This window comes from Martes martes (genome assembly GCF_963455335.1).
Source record: "Martes martes genome assembly, chromosome: 18".
NCBI lineage: Eukaryota > Metazoa > Chordata > Mammalia > Carnivora > Mustelidae > Martes > Martes martes.
Genome location: NC_137906.1, coordinates 24708785 through 24729213, shown reverse-complemented (window position 1 = coordinate 24729213; position 20429 = coordinate 24708785). Strand labels below are relative to the sequence as shown.

The following is a 20429-nucleotide window of genomic DNA, read 5'->3' as shown; positions in this document are numbered from 1 at the left end:
GTCCTCCGCTCTGCACAGAGTGGGCCAGGTGTGGGGCGGCAGAGGCCCGAGTCCGCCCCGCGGGGTCCCGGCCTGGCGCTAGTCCACGGGTTATGGTTAGAAACCGCTCCCGCAGCTGCCCCGCGGAGCCCCGCTGCCTGCTGCCAGCCGTCGTCAGGGTGAAGCAGCAGCTAACCAACCACACCCTGGCAGGGGAATGTGCCTATTCCCGCAGCTGAGATTAGGCGGGGTGGGGTCCGGGCTCGGAACAGGAGGGCTGGCTGCTCTCTAGGTGACGTGCTCCTGCCCCCAGCCCCCCTCCCTCCCGCCGCCACCATGCACCAGGCACAGGGGGTCCTGGCCCGGGACTGCATCACGCCACAGACTGGAGTCCAGCTCCAGGGCGCTGCCAGAGTCCCAGAGGAGCTGCTTGGTGGGTCGGCCCTGGGTCAGCCCTCGGAGAAGTCCCCTGCGCGGGTCCCCACCGCCCTCTGTCCTGGCCCTGCCCCCGATCGCCCTGGGGGACTCTACCTGAGCCTTCCCTGCCCTCCCCAGGGGTTTGCCCTGGGGGAAAACTCCAGTCAGGGATGTGCCTGAGGCCTGGTGGATGCTGTGCTCTGGGGGCAGTGTTCTCTGCTTTTCCCGGGTGCCAGGCCTCTGCAGACCCTATGCCTCCAAGTGCCTCATGGCAGGAAAGAATTAAGGGACCATCAGAGTCCACAGGATCCGCCTCTGGAGTTCCTGGTGTCCATGGAGGGACTGTAGAGGTGCTGCTGCCTCCAAGCCCAGGCCTCTGGGAGGAAAGACTGTGGAAACGCTTTGGGCCAACTTTTAGTTTGTTTTTTTTTCTTTCTTTCTTTTTTTTTTTTTTAAAGCTTTTTAAAAAGCCTTTCTCCCTTTGGATTTGGAAGTAAATCCTTCTCCAGGTTTCTCTGGTTTCTGTTTTGTTTTTTAATTTTTTTTTAGACTTTATTTATTTATTTGACAGAGATCACAAGTAGGCAGAGGCAGGCAGAGAGAGAGGGGGAACAGGCTCCCTGCTGAGCAGAGAGCCCAATGTGGGGCTGGATCCTAGGACCCTGGGATCATGACCTGAGCTGAAGGCAGGGGCTTAACCCACTGAGCCACCCAGGCGCCCCTCTCTGGTTTCTGTTTTAGTGCCTGACAGTGAGGTCGGAAAGCATCCCTGCAGAGCCTGCCCCAGGGGAGGAGCAAATGAGGATTCTGCTCTCTTCTTGGGGTCAGTGAATTTTCTCCGGACTCATAGGAGAAATCAGGACTTTCACATTCTCTTCATCTTCTTCTTTTTTTTCACTTAAAGCTCCTGGAACCAAAGTAAGTGCAATCTATTTAATGATTTAATGGTGGAATTAAAGATCTTAGAACTAAAATGTCCCCTGGGGCACCTGGGTGGCTCAGTTGGTTAAGCATCTGCCTTTGGCTCAGGTCAGGATCTCAGGGTCCTGGGATTAAGCCCCACATCGGGCTCCCTGCTTGGCTGAGAGCCTGCTTTTCCCTCTCCCTCTGGTCCTCCCACTCAAGCTCTCCCTCTCCAGTGAATAAATAAATAAATAAATAAAATCTTTAAAAATTAAAATAAAATGTCCCATGATTGTATATAGGAAACACAAGTGTTTTACATCAAAACATCAGATCTTAATGTTCCTCTTCGAAATACACTTTTTCGTGGCCAGGTGGAAACTACTTAGGACTCAGTTAAACCTCAAAATGTGAGATCACGATGAAATAGTATTTTGCAGTCAGAATATGGGGCAGATAAATGTCCAAGCAAAATGAAATAAAATAAAATAAAATAAAGCCATATTTCTTACCATGTTCCCTTCATCTCTACCCTGTGTGGGTAAAAGCTTCTATGCTTATAAGTTGCCCTGATAGACCGTCTGCAGGAGAGGAAGGCACGAGCAAACACTGCCCCCAAAATGGACTTATTCAGCTCCAGGGTGGGGAGCATGGGTAAAGGAGAAGGGAAATAAAAGAGGGGGAAAGGAATATAAAATCCGTGTTCTAAAAGTCCTGTTGCTTAAAGTAGAACTATCTTAAGAACAAAATGTGAGTAGCATTTAGAAACGTACTGCAATGTGATACATGAGTTCTAGGTCTACTAATTCTCCTAATAAATAATTTGAGCTTGTAGTTTCTAGGTTATCTTGCATTTTATGTTTCTAGAAAATCATTTCTATTCTATGTTGTAGAATATCATCCACAATAAACTTCAAAGTTTTTGAAACAAAACCTTTAAAGATGCTCACCACACCCTATTTGGGAAGCACTCTCCTAGTGGGCCACAGCGTGCAGATACCAGCCCAAGCAGAGAGAGAAGGCAGGCAGGCCGCTGACACGCTGCCTGGGGGCACCCAGCTCCTGGGGGCTCCAAGGTGGGTCCCTGCCTCTGGTTAGGAAAGCTGCCTCAGGAGCCCGGGACAGAGGCTTCAGGCCTCTTAGGCAGGCCTGGCCCCATCTTCCTAAAGCCTGGGTTCACCCTCACCTCAAAGTAAGGTGCATGTCCTTACTGTCAGGGACCACTTTAAACTTTCTTTGCATTTCTTACAGAATCTACCCACAGGCTCCATCTTTAGAGCCAGGGTTCCCTGCATGCCCGAGCACTTGGGGTTATTTGGCTAATTTCTCAATCTGACTGGGAATGAGTCACCCTCCCCTCTCAAATCCTTTCACTGCCTTGATAGAAAGGGCTTGCAGAGCCTAATAGTGTTACTATCACTTTAATAAGGCCAAAAAGGTGACTCCTTACTTGGACAGTTCACAGGAAAAGATACTGGAAATAGCTCTTAAACATATAAAAATGATCCCTAACCCATGCCCTGAAATAAGAATAAAATTTTAAAAAATTTACTATAAGATACCATTTTTCACATATCAGATGAACCACAATGAAAAGGCTCCTGTGTTGGTGAGGATGTTGGCAAATGAGCACTTCCATACGCCACTGGAGAGAGTGAACACTCTCTTTTGAAGTAGGAATCCCTAAAACCTCAGGCCTCTGGGCTGATGAGGGGATGTTGGGAGGGAGGGAGTCACTTGCCTCTGTTAATTCTGGGGGCTTCCTCTCCTTAGACAGGCTTACAAAATGCTGGATGGAAGGGTCAAGCCAGTAGCCAAGGCTTACTGCAGACTTGGAAGGAAGGAAAGGAGGCAGGCGAGGCGAGGTCAGTAGGTCCAGTTCTCAGGAATCAGGTCAAGGAGGACAATCGGCTACCTCCAACGGTCAACAGAGGCCCATTTTGTGCTCCATTACAAATGTCAGGAGACTCAGCCATCCGTCTTGGTGCTCACATACACGGCCCCTCATCACCACCTCTCCTCCCCCGGTGGCCATTTCTTCTCTCTCTTTGCTCATGTGCCTAACTCCCTTCCCAGGACCCTACAGAGCACAGCACCTCACCTCATACCTCACCTAGAAGACCTCCCACCATTTATTCCCTCAGCAAACTCGCTGGCAAGAGCCAGTCAGACGACTCTGCTCGACCACAAGTTCTGTGTGCATAGGAAAGGAGATCCAGGATTGTTTCCTAAAACTCACAAATGACTACCTAAGCCTTTCCCCCGGCTCTGTACTAGGTACCAGTCCTTCCACATCCCTCAGGCAGGTCATACTGGGAAAACCAGGAACCAATAAACACAACAGCTGCAACCTAGAAAATGGCGCACTAGCCTGAACTCTGATCTAAATAACCTGGAAAATGCTATGGTAGCCTAAACTCTCCCCGGTCTACATTACAAGGAACCAAAGGTTCAGTGTTCTAAACCAGGAGCTAAAGCCCAGCTTCCCAGTGGAGGTCTTCTGCCAACAGTAAGGAACCAGCCTTAGGAAAACAAGAAGTAGCGGAAGGAGCCTGGATCCCTAAGGCCACGTGAAGCCATTTTGGCCCTTGCCCTTCAATGGATATCTTGGGAATTAATAAACATCTTTACCACTTAAACCAAAGGGAGGTGAGTGGCCAGCTCTTGGTTTCGGCTCAGGTCACGATCTCAGGGTTCTGGCATCCAGCCTGGCATCGCACTTCATCTTCAGTGGGGAGTCTGCTTCAGGATTCTCTCTCCCTCTGCCCTTCCCCCCACTACTCTCTCTCGCTCAAAGAAATCTTTTAAAAAATGTAATAAATCAATCAAATGGAGTTGGTCTTCTCTCACTTACACCGTGAAACATCCTAAGTGCTATTCTGAGCACACTACCTCATTTCCATTTGCCTGATCAGTGAGCTCAAAGAGGCAGGGAGGGCGCAACCGTGTGTGTCTATGTGTCTGGGTGTGTTTTCACCCAGCTAGGTTCTAAGTTCTCAGACACCCATCTCAGATAGATATCATATGTTCTCTTCATATCCACTGACAAGGCTTACTGCTGCCTTGACTATGGTCTGTCTAATCCTGTACATGTCCCCACCAGTCTCCCACAGACGGCCAAGTGCCCACCTCAGCAGACACCCGTAAGGAAGCAAATACCTTCGGCCACTCAAGGCAGCAACTCAGCACAGAAACACACTAAGTACGCACTAAGGGACACAATTACCTACAAGCCCAGACTGTCAAGGAAACCTGACCAGAGGAGTTTTACAAGGGTGAACACACTCTGTTGTCTAAAAGAGTGCTTTTCAAACAATGAGTTATGACCCACCCATGTCATAAAATCAATGTACTAGTCTGCAAATCCCTTGCTTAGAAAATGCAGACGACAAGAGTTAAACAGAACATAGCAGCATGCATTACATACTGTAAGAGTTAAAGACTGTTTTGGGAAGCTGTTGTTGAAGTGTGTGTTTGGGATATAAGTGCCATGAAGAGTCTGTTCTCCAGACAAACAAAACCAAATAGACTCCTCAACCCAGAATGGTGATTGCCAGAGGGAAAGGGGGGGGAGCGAATCTGGTGATGGGGATTAAGAGGTACATACTTCCACTTATATAAATAACTCACAAAAAGGAAAAGTTCCTTAGGAATATCATCAATAATATCATAATAATGTACTGCGACAGAAAGTGAATATATGTATTGTGGAGAGTGCTGAATAATGTCCAGACCTGTCGAATCAGTAATGTTGCACAGGTCAAAGTGACATAACATTGTCTAGATCAAACTATATTTCAATAATTTAAAGAGAGAAAATTGTGTTCTCACTGTTGGGGATTTGATGGGCACTATCTTCAAAGGCATCATCTAGTGCCCTCTAGTGGTAAGAGCCATATCTGCAGTTGAGAAGAACCACAGACCAGTGAGAATAGTCCTCAAACGCGGATGTTAGGAAGGAAGGGGCCTTCCAATGACCTGGTCAAACCCTGACATCCAGGGCAAGAACCCTTCAACAACACCAAGCCACCGCCTGAGCACGCCCTACAAAGAAAGCACTCGCTCCACCGCTGAGCAGCTCTACCTGCTGAAAAGCTGACCAAGCTGCCTTCCTCGAGGAGCTCCTCCCTGGACTTCCTACTGCCCTCTCCTGGATGACACGGAGCAGCTTCTGTATTCGCCCTCAGCTAACACTACTGATCCAGACAAGCAATACTTGTTGAGTGTCTGCAAAGTACCAGGCATTGGGGATACAGCGGGGAACCCGGGAAGAGACAGAGACAAAGTAAGAGCTTCTGCCGGATGAAGGACAACAGCATGGGGGATGAAGGACCTGCATCAGACAAGGTCAAAGGGCAGGCCTCTCTGAAAAGGGGGGGGGCTGCGTGGCGTCCCACAGAATTGGAGAAAGCTGTGCAGAAGGCACTCTGGACGGGACCAGTAGCAGATAGAAATGCTCTGGGCAGGAAGTGCCTTGGAACGTTCCAGTAGCAGAAAGTAGGCAGGGAGGCTGAAGAACAGCAGAGAAACAAGAGAAACCTCAGAATTCTGGGGTCTGTGTAAGTGTATGTGCGTGAATGTGTGTTTTAATTTCTCTGTTTTAAAATTTTTCCACACTACCCATATGCCATATTTCATTCAAAGACACCATCAAATATAAGACTGAAAAAAGAAAGAACACTTTCAGTTAGTCAGTGTTTTTCCTATTGCTTAGAATTTTAATTTGATTTTAATTTTGTGCTGATGAAAACGCCCTTCAGATATATTTGAACAGAATGAAAGGGAAAGGATGAGTGACAGAAGTTGGTTAAGTCTTTTATATTTAGGCTTATGATCCTTCCCAAATTAATGTATGTGTGGAAAGAATGAGGTAAGGGTCAAGGTCTGTTTTGTTTCCACTTCAATATCCAATTCACCCAGAATTATTCACTACAAGGACTCCCCCAGGTCACCTGGCTCGTTTACTCTGTTGGGCATGGTCCTAGGCTCAGGTCATGATCCCTGGGTCCTGGCATCCGGCCCCACATCGGGCATCCTGCTCAGCGGGGACTCTGCTTCTCCCTCTCCCCTTCCTCCCTGCTCATGATCTTTCTCTCTCTAAAAATAAAATAAATAAATAAATCTTTTAGAAAAAAAAATTAAATGACTTCCTTTTCCCCATGGAACTGACTTGACACTATGGGCAAAAAACAATCGACAGTACCTGTTGTGACTGGTCTATGTTTGGACTCTCTCTTCTGTTTCATTGATCTATCTTTACGGCAAAGACTTCGATTACCGTGGTTTTACTCTAAGTCTTAAAATTGAGCGGGAATAATCAGTGTGGGGTCTTCAATCACAGAACAACCAGTGTGTGTTCTTTTGAAGATCTGTTTGGTTATTCTAGGCCCTTCGCATTTCCGTATACATTTTGGAATCGACTTGTTCATTTTTTCTGAAAAAGATGGCTAGGAGTTTGACTGGGATTGCACTGTTTGCAGGAATGAAATCATGGAAAACAGAAATCTCAGTGATGTCATATCCTCCAATGTGTAAACAAAGCCCATCTCCCATTGATTTCATTCTTCTTGCATTCCTCTCAATAATGTTTTGTTCTCTGTGAATAGGTGTTTCAAGCCTATCCTGAGACTTATTCCCAGCCAGTTTTATTTTGTTTTTGTTTTTGTTTTTAAAGTAAGCTCCATGAACAGCATGGAGCCCAGCATGGAGCCCAAAGCAGGGCCTGAATTCACAACCCTGAGTTCAAGACCTGAGCTGAGATCAAGTCAGATGATTCCTCAACTGAGTCACCCAGTCACCTGAACCAGTTTACGTCTCAGATGCTACTATAAAATATTTTAATTTTTTATTTTCCTATCCATGTACGTTTATCACGCATCCGTCTAAAAATTCCTATCCAAAATACACAATAAACTCCAACAAATCAAAACCAAAAACAACATTAACGACAACAATGGGCAAAAGACGTGAAGAGGGTCCCCAAAAGATGGAGGAATGCCCACTACACACACGGAAAGGTGCCTAACTCAGATCATTCGTCACCAGGGAAATGCAATGTGAAACCATAATGAGACGCTATTTCACCCTCACTGACAACACAGAATGGTAACGAGGATGCTGAGCAACTGCAGTGTCACTATATTGCTGGTGGGAAGTGTAAACTGATCAACCACTTTGGAAACTAGGCTAGCACTTTGATATATCCCCACTCTGTGACTAAGCAACCCCACTAAGCAAGTTCAGGAGAAATTTAAGACTTCTGGAAGAATGTTTATTGTAGCCTATTCACAATGACCAAAAACTCGGACACAACGAAATGTCTAATCATCAGATGAACAGATGAACAAATCGTGGTATATGCACACTACATACAAAGGAGGAAACTACTTTATACTGACAAAGACTCTTTCCTTGACCAAACTCTAGCCAGACTGCTCTGAGCCTTCTTCTCAAACCTGCCTTATCATATACAAACTCAAACAAACATGAACATAGTTTCTAACAGCTCCAGGTCCCACCCTGCGACACCAGTCCCCCTTAGTGCCTGCCTGAGGAAACTCAAGGCATCTACTGTTTGTTCAATCAACACTGAAAAGTCAGGCCCTTGTCTCCCAGTGAGCAAATACAGGTGGTTTCATATGGATCAATACCTATTCTACTTTTTGTCATCTGTTCCTCCTCTGACTTTACTCATCCCTGGCCTGACTTCTTCATTCTCTCTTTAAAACGCCCTCTGGACAAACTGAGGTGGAGTTTCATTCATGCGGGACTCTTCCTGGTTGCAAGTTATTACTGATTAAAATCCCTCCTCTCCACTTTAACCAGCATCAGGCTTTCTTTATCTTTGATAAGTGCACACAACATGGATAAACCTCAAAGAACCCGCTGAGTGAAAGAAGACAAAGGAATACATACGGCAAGATTCCATTCACACGTTGTTCAAGACCCGGCAAATCTAACCTACCATAGATCTTGAAATCAGAAAATGACCAGCGGCGGTAAGGAGACGAACTACAAAGAGATATGAGGGTAACTTCTGGAGCTTCAGATACACTTTATGTCTTGTGTTTGGGGCTGGGACACAGATACACAGTTGACCCTTCAACAACATGGTGGTTAGGGGTACCCATTCCCATGCAGTCAAAAATCTGCATGTAAATTCCATCTCCCCCCAAATTTCACTACTACTTGCCTACTGTTGACCAGAAGTACTACTGGTAATAGAAACAGTTGATTAAAGGTATTTTGTATGGCATATGTATTATACATTGTATTCCCTCACTAAAGTATGCTAAAGAAATATTCAGAAAATCATGAAGGAAAGACATTTGCATTACTGTGCTATATTTATCAAAAAATCCGCATATAAGTGGACTCAATGCAATTCAAACCCATGTTGTTCAAGAGGCAACTGTGTACCTTTCTTAATGCTCATGAAACTGAACACTGAAGACTGAGCGTTTTGTTTTATACATTATCTCCTCTCCCCTGCGCTCCCACCTCCAGTCTCTTTCTTCCCCTCCCCTTCTGTCTCTTAGGAATACCTGGGGAAATCCTTGTTTTCTTTTCTTTTTTCTTTTTTCTTTTTTTTTTTTAAGAAGGCTCTGTGCCCAGCATGGAACACCACATGGGGCTTGAACTCACAACCCTGAGATTGAGACCTAAGCTGAGATCAAGACTCACACACTCAGCCCCAGTAAGCTACCCAGGCACTGCTACCTGAGGAAATTCTAAAGGAAAAAAATAAAAAATAAAATAAAATAAAAAGCGATGAGAGACGTGGCTGAACCTCCAAGTTCCCCTTTCAACATCCACCTGCCTGTACTTCCTTAGTAAGAGGACCCCAATTTTGTTCAAGGTATCAATCTGCCCCTCCCACATGTTCCTGCAGCTAGGGGTAGGGCCACAGGCCTAGTTTTGGCCAATAACACGTGTGTTGAAGTCTACACAGTACGGCCTCCTGAAAAGCTATTGCTCTCACAGACTTAGGCATGTGCCTTTTGTCAGTGTCTCTTTCTTCTCTTCCTTCCTGGAGTCCAGCTGCTCAAATGAACTAAGAAAGTGGTGCTATTCCCTGGCACAAACCTATTCTTACTCTCAGAAGCAAGCTTTGGGACCTCTCAATCAATTCACAACTAAGTTACATCGCAAGTCAAAACGTGTAAGCATCAAAATGAAAAAAGCAAGTCCAACTGGAAGTGAGGAAGGATAGACACACGGCTGTGTGAAAGTATATCTAAGAATTTGGTATCTAAGTCACGTTTCAAATCCATGGGGGATATAGACCAGCACTAGATAGTGTAGGGACAAAAACGGCAACTCGATCGATCTCATATAAAATAATAAGGATAGGGACGCCTGGGTGGCTCAGTGGGTTAAGCCGCTGCCTTCGGCTCAGGTCGTTGATCCCAGGGTCCTGGGATCGAGTCCCTTCTGGGCTCCTTGCACGGCAAGGAGCCTGCTTTCTCTCTGCCTCTGCCTGCCTCTCTGCCTGCTTGTGTGCGCTCTCTCTCCTTCTCTCTGACAAATAAATAAATAAAATATTTTTTTAAAAATAAAAAATAAAAAAATAATAATCAGGATAGATAAAATAGTCTAAGCCATAGAAGCCAAAACCATAAAAGTACTCAAAGAAAATGTAAGACTGGCTGAACAAGGTCCTTTAAAGCATCATCTAAAAGCCACAAGCCATGAAGTCAGACTGCCAAATTTGTCATCATAAAGATTCAGAATGAAATGTATCACGAAATGTTCGGTACAAGCGAAACTCAAAGATGAGCAAGAGTTTGGGACAAAATACCACCCCAAGAACAGAGGCAGAGGAGCACCATCCTACATATACAAAGTTCTTAAAAGTCAGCATAAAGGGGCACCTGGTGACTCGGCCCTTGGCTCAGGTCATGATCCAAGGGTCCTGGGATGCAGCCTTGCTTCAGGCTCCCTGCTCTGGAGGGAACTTGTTTCTCCCTCTCCCTCTGCCTGTCACTCTGTCTACTAGTCCCTTCTCTCTCTGTCACTCGCCTTGCTTGTGTCGCGCGCTCTCTCTGTCAAATAAATAAATAATATCTTAACAAAAAAGAACCTCAAAAATTAAAAAAAACAAGTCAATTATAAAAACAAACATAACCAAAGAGACAACCCAGTGAGGAAAAGCTAAGGAAACAGGGTTCATATAAAAAAAACTGTCAGTGTTGGGGCGCCTGGGTGGCTGAGAGGGTTAAAGCCTCTGTCTTCAGCTCAGGTCATGATCTCAGGATCCTGGGATCCAGCTCCACATTGGGCTCTCTGCTCAACAGGGAGCCTGCTTCCCACTCTTTCTCTGCCTGCCTCTCTACTTGTGGTCTCTGTCTGTCAAATAAAGAAATAAATAAGTAAACAAACAAATAAATAAAAAAAAACTACTGGTGACAGTGACCAACTAAAAATACTTAGTCTTACTACTGATTATAAAAATACAGGGCACCTGGGTGGCTCAGTCGTTAAGCCTCTGCCTTCGCTCAGGTCATGATCCCAGAGTCCTGGGATCAAGCCCCCAGTCGGGCTCATGGGCTGGGAACTCCAAGCTCAGCATAGAGATGAGAGCCTCGAGGGAGCATCTAAAGGACAGAGAAATCCAAGGAGGTCCTCGGGAAGAGCACACAGACGGCAGAGCAGAAATAACAAATGGAACACACCGGAAAGAAGAGATTGGGATTGAAAGGAGCCGCAATGCTCATGTGCCAGGTGGTGCAGCACCAGGGTGGAAATCCAGGGCACCACGCTGGGAGTGGTGGCAGAAGTGATCACACCAAAGTAGGCGCTTGAGAAAATGAGTGCCCTGTGTGGAAGCTGGGTCCTCCATGCACACAGTGAGGCCACCCAGGCCGATGGCAAGAAGGCTGTGGCCTGGAACCTAAGTCTTCAACGAATTAGGTGAACAACCAAGGGGAAGGGAGAAAATAGTAATGAGAAGGAGGCCAGTGTGCTCTACCGGGACCAAGGATCATAAAGAAATGGCATGGGGGCAAAGAAGAGGGAGGACACCAACCTTGAACCCCCCGAATCCTGAACAATGCGGGGTATGAGAACACAGACAGCACCTCAGGGGGTTTCAGGAACAGATGTCCCCCCAAGAAGGGCCAGGGTCAAACAAAGAGAGGGAGGAAATGGCTATGGACTACTAATTTCCCAGGACACAGGGAAGGGTTGGGGGTTGGGGGTCCCAGGAAAAAAAAGAGGGAACTGCCTGAAGGGAACAGCAGGATGGGAAGATCAAGAGAGAGGGATCGGGAGTCAGGAGAGTTGGTGATCACGGTAAGTGCTTGAAAGATTCCTATTGAATCAAATGGAATTATTAGGCTATAATAACATATAAGCCCGATATGTCCAAAAGAAGAGTTCTAACTGCAGGATGGTAGGAGTGAGAGCACCAGTCCATGATGAAGGTCATGACACTGATGACGGTGACCTGGTGCTGACACGAACTACCAGTCTTGATCACCTGCTGTGTGCCTGGCACTGGGGGGAACGCTCCACATCTAGTCCTCCCAGTGGTCTTCTCAGGCAAAAATCGTTGCATGGCTATCCCCACGAGGGCTCTGTACTGAAGGCGGGAACACAGCAAAACAGAGGCATCCTAGGACTGTTGGGAGGCTAAGTGGCTTTCTTAACCTGGCTGTAACCCGGGGAGGTAGGAACCAGCCTGATGCACAGTAGGACATAGTAACTGCCACCAAGTAATATTCAGATGGAGGGAAATCGAGGGGTTCGTGGGGGGCCTAGTTCGTTGAGCGACCGACTCTTCATTTCGGTTCAGGTCATGACCTGAGGGTCGTGACATCCACCGCCACATCGGTCTCCACAGCCACTGCGGATTCCTGCTTGAGATTCTTCCCCCTCCCCTCCCCTCCTCCTCTACCTGCCTGCCCTGCCCACCCCTGTCACAGGGGCCTGCACTCTTTCTCTAAAATAAATGAATAAGTCATATCTACAAAGAAAAAAAAGAATGGAAGGAAACCAAAGTAGTAATAATAATTTGTGGAAGGCTTCACTCTGTGCTAGATCCTGTGCTGACTGCCGTGGATCTGTTTCTCATTTAATCCTTACATCCCAAAGGCCGGTTCCCATTCTTATCCCCATTCCAAAGAGAGGACTGGGGCAGAAAGGGATCTGTCCATGATTCACGCAAGGAATCCCCATGTTATCAATAACATGACTTTCTGACAAGGATTAAGGATTTAACACACCACAGTGAAGATGCAGATCACGAAATCACGGAACTTAAAGGACAGAGCCCTGCAAAATGGTTTCAAACATTAACTTGTGGATTCTCCCAATCTTCTTGCATGTGGTTCCAATGAAGGAAAGCCCAGTGCCAAAAAAGCTGTCATGACACGCATCCACATGGCAAACATACCTGGTCTTTACAGCCCGGGACCTATTCCAGAAGATTCTGACTCAGTGAGTCTAGAGGAGGATCTCAGAATCCTCCTCTTTTTTCTTTAAAAAGCCCCACAGGCTCTGCTGATGTGCCCTTTGGCCTGGGTACGACTACCTTAGAGTCTCTGCAATTCCAAACCCAAACTTCCCCTACAATGTGTAGCTCTCTGCAGAAACAGGGGGGCATTGGAAACGAGGCAGAGAGGAACAGAGAAATGATACAAACTTTCCCACAGAGAGTCATGAATAGGCAAGCTCTACTTACACTACTTCTCTCTCCTTTTGCTGTATCTGAGTTACTCCACAGTTGATGCACTTTTTTTTAAGTAACCAAGTTTGCACAAAGTGTTACCAGCAGATATTAAATAAATCCATATTAACAACTTTTCAATAAACATAACTGTAATATGCTACTGAAAAGTATTTTCTTTGTCTCTGATCATTTCAGTAGCACATCAGATTCCCTTGGCAAATGACAGTCAATAAGAGAAAAATGATTTCTGATTCAACAGTGCTACACATGTGGTCAACAGCACCTACAAACCAGAGAAGAAATGAAGTTGGGTCGAAGCCATTTAAATTCACACATATCACCACAGACTGTCCCCAAGTCTTCAAAACTTCTGTATTTATCTATTCATTGAATCGACCACTACTAATACCTATTACATGTCATACACGGCTCTAAGTCTTTTATTAACGTTAAACACCATTTCACCTTTACAATCAGCTATGAAGTAGGATGATTATCATCCCCAGTTCTCCCATCAGGAAACTGAGATAAAGAGTGCTTCAGTAACACAGCTCTTAAGTGGCGAAGCTAAGATCAGCTTGGCACTGGACTCCATGGTTTAAATCACTATGCTAAGTCTCCAAGTACCTACAGAAAGCGCAAGGCTTCATCCCAAACCTTGGTTTTCCCCACCCTACAGTCCCCACGTGGCTCCAGCCTCAAGGACATTCAATTCTTTTTTTTTTTTTTTTAAGATTTTATTCATTTATTTGACAGACAGAGATCACCAGTAGGCAGAGAGGCAGGCAGAGAGAGAGAAAGCAGGCTCCCTGCTGAGCAGAGAGCCCGATATGGGGCTCCATCCCAGGACCCTGGGATCATGACCTGAGCGGAAGGCAGAGGCTTTAACCCACTGAGCCACCCAGGTGCCCCAAGGACATTCAATTCTTTTAACAGTTCACACTCCTGTCCTGTTCTAATGGAACACCCTCCCACATCTACCATTTGTCTTAGACTTCCTGTCTCAGCTGAAACATTATTTCCAAATTACAAACTCGACCACACCCTGTATTTCTCAGCACTCAAGGAAAAACTGTAATTATGTCTTTCACGGGTAATTATTTGCTTCCTGTCTTGTCCAAACAGATGGTGAGTACCTCAGACACCTGTCAGACCTATCGATCATGTGTTCCCAATCACCACCCACTACCACCCAAAAGGAAGTGCCCACCACAAAGAGCCCCACTACAACCCTGAGAATGAAGACTCCAGGGGCCTCCACCCAAGAGCTCTGCAAAGTACTGGCTCTGTGCACCAATACTACGCGGTCCTGGGCCCCCACTCCCTCCGAACCACCCCCCCGCCCCGCCTTGATTGGCCTGACCTCAGGTGCACAATGGGGATCCTGACAATCCGCAGTGGGATGGAACCTACTCAAGAGGGAGAAACCGAACTTCTCCCCCGTCAACACGACACTTACTCCCTTCACGCCGGTCTTCCACCAAGACCTTAGCCCCAAGAAGACTGACACCCCGTCTGCCTGGTTCAGGCCGCGTCCCCAGTCCCGCTATCCCCAGGCCCGGCGCACAGCACAGGCGAGATAATTAGCTGCTCCATAAACGAAGCCCCGCTCCGGGCCCTTCACAGCTGCGAAAGAAGGGGCGCACGAGGTGACGGCTACCTTTTGGCGAACGAGCGTGTTCCTGACACACAGGCCAGCCTCCCACCCAGGCCCCGGCTCCCAGAGGACGCCGGCCCCTTACCCCGAGCCCCGCAGGTACCTCTGAGCAAAGAAGCATCTTCACAAGCGCCGCGCACTCCCTCGTCGTCTGTATCGAGGAGAAAAGCAGGAAGCGAAAGAGGGCGTCCTCAGGCCACTGTCCTTGCACGCGGCGGTTCCGGGATGCTGTGCTCCGCGGAGAGACGGAAGCGGGGTCCACAGATACCGAGCGGAGCCGCCAGCTTCGGAGACGCATGTGAGAAGGACTGGCTCCGCCGGCTCAGGGACGCCGCTCCCGTCAGCTACGCTAACAACCTTCCTGCTCATTGGCGCGTCTTCCCAGCTGCTGATTGGACAATTCCCCTCCCGCCTGAGCGAGCTTCCGTGTTGTGTGGGTGGGAACAAAAGAATTATCCAGTGACCCGAGAGGCCGGCCGAGCAGGTTAAAAAAAAAAAAAAACCCGGGCCAATAAGCGTCTGGATCGACGCTCCAGTGAGCAAGAAGGTTTCTGGTGTCTGACGTGAGTGACGTCATTGAGCCGCGCCAGCTGAGAGCGGTGGAACCCAGCCCATTTCTCCTGTCTTTTCGGCGTTTGGCTGGTTCCCTCCGCGTCTGTGGATCTCCGCTTCCATGTCCCCGGTGGACACAGCATCCCGGAACCTCCACGCCCATGGCCACTAGCTTGAGGACTTCCGCTTTCCCCTCATGTTCTTCCGCCTCGACAGACACAGACGACGAGGGAGTGCGCGGCACTTGTGAAGATGCTTCTATGTGCAAGAGGTGCCTTCGGGGCGCGGGGTCGGGGCCGGTGTCCCCGCGGGGTTGGGGCCTCGGTGGGAGGCGGGCCTGTGTGTCAGGAGCACGCTCGTTCCCCAAAAGGTAGCCGTCACCTCGTGCGCGCCTCGTTTCCAACCTGTGAAGAGCCCGGAGCGGGGGCTGCATTTATGGAGCTGTTAATCATCTACCTGTGCTGTGCGCCGGGCCTGGGGAAAGCGGGACTGGGGATGCGGCCGGAACCAGGCAGACGGGGTGTCAGTCTTCTTGGGGCTAAGGTCTTGGTGGAAGACCGGCGTGAAGGGAGTAAGTGTCGTGTTGACGGGGGGAGAAGTTCGGGTTCTCCCTCTTGAGTAGGTTACATCCCACTGTGGGTTGTCAGGATCCCCATTGTGCACCTGACATCAGGCCAATCATGGCCGGGGGGTCGGAGGGAGTGCGAGCCCAGGACCAGGTAATATTGCTGCACAGAGCCAGTACTTTCAGAGCTCTTGGATGAAAATCCCCGGAGTCTACATTCTCAGGGGTGTAGTGGGGCAGCGTTGTGAGCACAGATGTGTGTCACATATTGGCAAGCACGAGGCTGGAGTGTAGTTCGTTCAGCAGAAATTGTTGAGAGTGTACTTTGTGGTGGGCCCTTCCTTTTGGGTGGGTGGTGAGTATTCAGTGATTGGGAACACATGGTAATTAGGACTGAGGTGTCTGAGGTACTCACCCCGTGTTTGGACAAGACAGGAAGCAAATAATTACCCGTGAAATTCGTCGTTACCTTTTTGCCTTGAGTGCTGAGGACAGCCGTGCATTAGAGTTATTTAGGGAATGACGTTTAACCTGAGAACAGAGAGCTAAAACAAAACACAGAGGGGCGGGGTGGGGGGGGGCTGGTTTCAGTTAGAGCAGGGAAGGAGTGTGCAGTATTAAAGGAATTGAGGGAATGTTCTTGGAATTGGGACCAGGTGGGGATTGTAGGGTTGGGAAAAGCAAGGTTTGGTGTTAAGACTTGCAGGTTTTGTAGGTGCTTGGAGACTAAGGATAGTGATTTAAACCGTGGAGTCCAGAGCCAAGCTGATCCCAGCGCTGCCACTTAGGAGCTGTTACTAAAGCGCTCTTCATCTCAGTTTCCTGATCTTAGAAATGAGGTTGATAGTAATCCCACTTCATAGATGATTGTAAAGATGAAATGATGAAATGATATTTAACATTAATAAAACAGTTGGAGCCATTTCTGTCGTGTAGTAGGTGTTGGTGGTGTTTGATTCAATAAATAAATAAATACATACATAAGTACTGAAGACTTTAGGTTATCTGTGGTGTATTTTTGAACTGAAATGGCTTCGACCCAACTTCATTTCTTCTCCAGTTTGTAGGTGCTGTTGACCACATGTGTAGCACTGTTGAATCAGAAATCATTTTTGGGACGCCTGGGTGGCTCAGTTGGTTAAGCAGCTGCCTTCGGCTCAGGTCATGATCCCAGTGTCCTGGGATTGAGTCCCACATCGGGTTCCTTGCTCGGCAGGGAGCCTGCTTCTCCCTCTGCCTGCCACTCTGTCTGCTTGTGCTCACTCTCGCTCCTCTCTCTCTCTCTCTCTCTGACAAATAAATAAATAAATAAATCTTTAAAAAAATCATTTTTCTCTTATTGACTTATTTGCTAAGGGAATCTGATGTGTCATTGAAATGATCAGAGAGAAAGAAAATACTTTTCAGTAGCATATTACAATTATGTTTATTGAAAAGTTGTTAATGAGGCTTTATTTAATTGTTGGTAACACTTTGTGCAAACTTGGTTACTTTAAAAAAAAGTGCATCAACTGTGGAGTAACTCAGATACAGCAAAAGGAGAGAGAAATAGTGTAAGTAGAGCTTGCCTATTCGTGACTCTCTGTGGGAAGGTTTTTATAATTTCTCCATTCCTCTCTGCCTCCGTTTCCAATGCCCCCCTGTTTCTGCAGACAGCTACACATTGTAGGGGAAGTTTGGGTTTGGAATTGCAGAGACTCTAAGGTAGTCACCCAGGCCAAAGGGCACATCAGCAGAGCCTGTGGGGCTTTTTAAAGAAAAAAGAGGAGGATTCTGAGATCCTCCTCTAGACTCACTGAGTCAGAATCTTCTGGGATAGGTCCGGGGCTGTAAAGACCACACTGGGTGTGGAGCCCAACGTGGGGCTTGATCTTGTGACCCTCAGATCATGACCTGAGCCAAAATGAACAGTCAGATGCTCAAGCAACTGGGCCATCTCTGCGCCCCTTGAATTCCCTCCATCTGAATGTCATTGGGATGAAGTCCTCGCTGTGGATCACGCTGGTTCCTGCCTCAATAGATTGTGGTGAAAAATTCCTAAAATAATGCTAAGAAAGCCAGTTAGCCTCCCAGGCGACCTAGGGTGCTGCAGGTTTGGTGTGTTTCCTCCTTCAGTACAGAGCCCTCCTGGGACTAACAGTGTTGTGAACTGTCAGCTGAGCTTAGAGTTCCCAGCCCATGATTCAGCGGTTGTCCTGGCAATGCTTCTACCGCCCTTGCCTTTTGTCCGAGTAAACCCCAAACCCTGGGGGAACGAAAGCATCCATGTTCACCTAGAATCCTGATGGTGGGAATCACACAGCAGGGCAGCTCAGAACGACTGTGAGTTCTTGCCAACCAACCTCCCCTGTGCCCTCATGGAGCTCCCCCATTCTGTGGTTCTCTGGGCAGCTCCCTTTCCCACTCTCCGGAATCCTTCCAGCAGACTTTTCCCACTCTCCTCAACCCTGTGATTGACGCCGCCCTCCTCTTTCATTCTCTATGTACCATGGGCATTGGGATGGGTAGTACCTCACAGAGAAGATGGGAACCTTCAGGTTGGAACTCCATGAACATCCCTCCAAGAAAGGGAACCATCCTTTCCTCCCGTGGTAGTGGTCCTCCCCAGAGGCCACTGGGAGCACACCTGTCCTTAAACACAGTGGGTTCGTTACTCATCGTGGGGGAGAACCCACATATTGGGAACTGTGGGGCTGATCAGTGAGAAAGGGGTGTTCAAAAGAACATACAGGATTTGGGCTTTGGGCGGATGTTTTTGGGACTGTTCAAGGAAGCAGGGGTGTGCTCTGGACTGAGTGCTGACAGGAGGCGAGATAGTTCTGGGATTAGCTAGCTCTATCAGTCTTTTCTATAAGGAGGTGTGAGTAGCGTGATGAACAGTGTCATTCAGAAGGAAGGCGCTCACTAGTATGAGCCGGGAAAGAGGATGATTGGTATTTTGTGGTGGGCACGACAACCTGGTTTTGTGTGTTTGGACAAGAGAGGAAGTGGGCCTATTTTGTCTCCCTTCTTCACCACGGCCAGGTCACCTCGTGCTGCTGTTCTTCGAGGTCCTTTGTGTCAAACAGAACCACGTGGCCTCTCTGTAGGCGCCGGGCCCGCTCCTACCAGCCGTGCAGCCTTGCTCAGGGTACCAGGCCGCCTCCTCGATGGCAGCACTGCTCTTCCTTCTTGCCCAGTGGAGGAGGGAAGTCTTCAAAAGACAGGTGTTTGCCAGACAGGGAAAACTAGCCTGGACACTGAAGCCCAGGGCTGTGTCAGTGGCACTTGACATTGTGTCAGGGAGCGGGTAGCAAGAGAGTGGTCTGGAGAGGCTGTCAAGAGAGTGAAATGTGGGAGGACCGAGGGGTTCCAAGTCGAGGAGGTGACGTGCTCTGGTTTTTCAACCATCCCCAGGAGCTGTGTGGGAGCTGCACTGGTGACAAAGGGCAAATCTGTTCCCTTTTCCTTCCGTGTGGCCACACCCCTGGCTGAGGTCCCTTCTCCTACCTGCTGTGTTGCAACATGTCCTCCTCATCCTACCTGCTTCTTGTCCAGCTCCCTCTCCCAACCACATGCTCCTGCTCTGGCCAGGGTGATCTTTTTGGAATCCCACATCTTCTCTTATTACTGTGTTACTGGAAAGCTTTTGATTCCCCATCAGCTCCAAGGTGGAATCTGCACTGCGTGGTATGACTCTCTTTGCTTTTCGTGATCCTCCCACGGTACCCTGGGTCTCCTGCTGCGGACCGGTGATCTGCATTTGGACGTCTCAGAGTTATCACAAATCCAATCTTTCCAAAACTGTACTGAAGATCCCTTTCACCAGCACCCCCTCCGAACTCCAGGAATGGGACCGCTCTGTCCTTCTTCTCCCATGTGCAAAAGGGAAGAGTTATCTTGGAACTCTGCTTTTACTTCTTTTCCCTCTTCTGCGGTCATTCACGCAGACCTGTGATTTTATCTGCTAAATATTTCTGGGATCTACCTCCTTTTCTCCACCTCTCCTTCTGCTCTCTCAGCCCAATTTATGGTCATTTGTGGTCTGAGCCATGGTGCTAGTGTGATTGGTGAGCTTCCTGGTACTCCTACCTCCCCCAAGGACATCTCCCCTGGAATCCAGAGATTTGTGGAAGCCCCATTCATTCATACCCTGCCTAGGGTCATGGCTTCTTGTTGCCATTGGAGGTGGACGCAAATGTTCCTTCTGTGTCTGCACGGCTGCTGCATCCTCCCTCTTCAGTCTTGCTTCCTCCTAGGTTCTCCCCAACCCTCATGAGCTCTCATCTCCCCTCAGATGAATGCAGTGACTCCACATTCTCTGTTGAATGCCTGCTCAGTTGCCGGAGGCACGGTTCTCCTGCAGTTCTGGATGGGACCCAAACAGACCGGGGTGGAGCAGTTAGCGAGCCTTTCTTCCAGGGAGAGAAGCAGCCGGGAAACAGAGAGGCAAGGAATCTAGTGTGTCAGGGGGTGCTGGGTGCTGTAGGAGGGTTGGAAGGGGCTGTCGTCTGAGCTGGGATGGCCAGGGAAGGCCCCCTGAGGACAACGGTGGGGAGAGCCTTGCAAGAGGTGAGGGAGTGAGCTCTGTGCTTGTCTGTGGGCACAGTATCGCTGGCAGAGGGAACGGGGAGTAGGAAGGCCTCCATGGAGAGAGCTGGGCTGACTTGTTCCAGGAATGACAAGGCCAGAGTGAGGGAGAAGGA

General features: G+C 48.2%; 1 protein-coding gene and 1 long non-coding RNA gene across 3 annotated transcripts in view; one reads left to right on the top strand and one right to left on the bottom strand.

The window, feature by feature from the left end:
• LOC308359117 overlaps positions 1-14953 on the bottom strand; it is a 29090-nt gene extending 14137 nt beyond the window's left edge. The window contains exon 1 of the long non-coding RNA XR_013968375.1: positions 14731-14953. This is a non-coding gene — a long non-coding RNA (uncharacterized lncRNA). The remainder of the gene's footprint in view (positions 1-14730) is intronic.
• Positions 14954-15202: 249 nt separating this feature from the next.
• The window catches only part of LCMT1 (leucine carboxyl methyltransferase 1), a 50286-nt gene continuing 45059 nt past the window's right edge, over positions 15203-20429 (top strand). The window contains exon 1 of one of the 2 annotated variants that reach the window (XR_013968429.1): positions 15203-15450. Coding sequence is in view for 1 of the 2 variants with exons in the window: in XM_080830519.1 (XP_080686645.1) it covers positions 15341-15450 (110 nt within the window). In the remaining variant the exon portion in view is untranslated. The remainder of the gene's footprint in view (positions 15451-20429) is intronic. The other variant, XM_080830519.1, reaches the window with a different exon arrangement.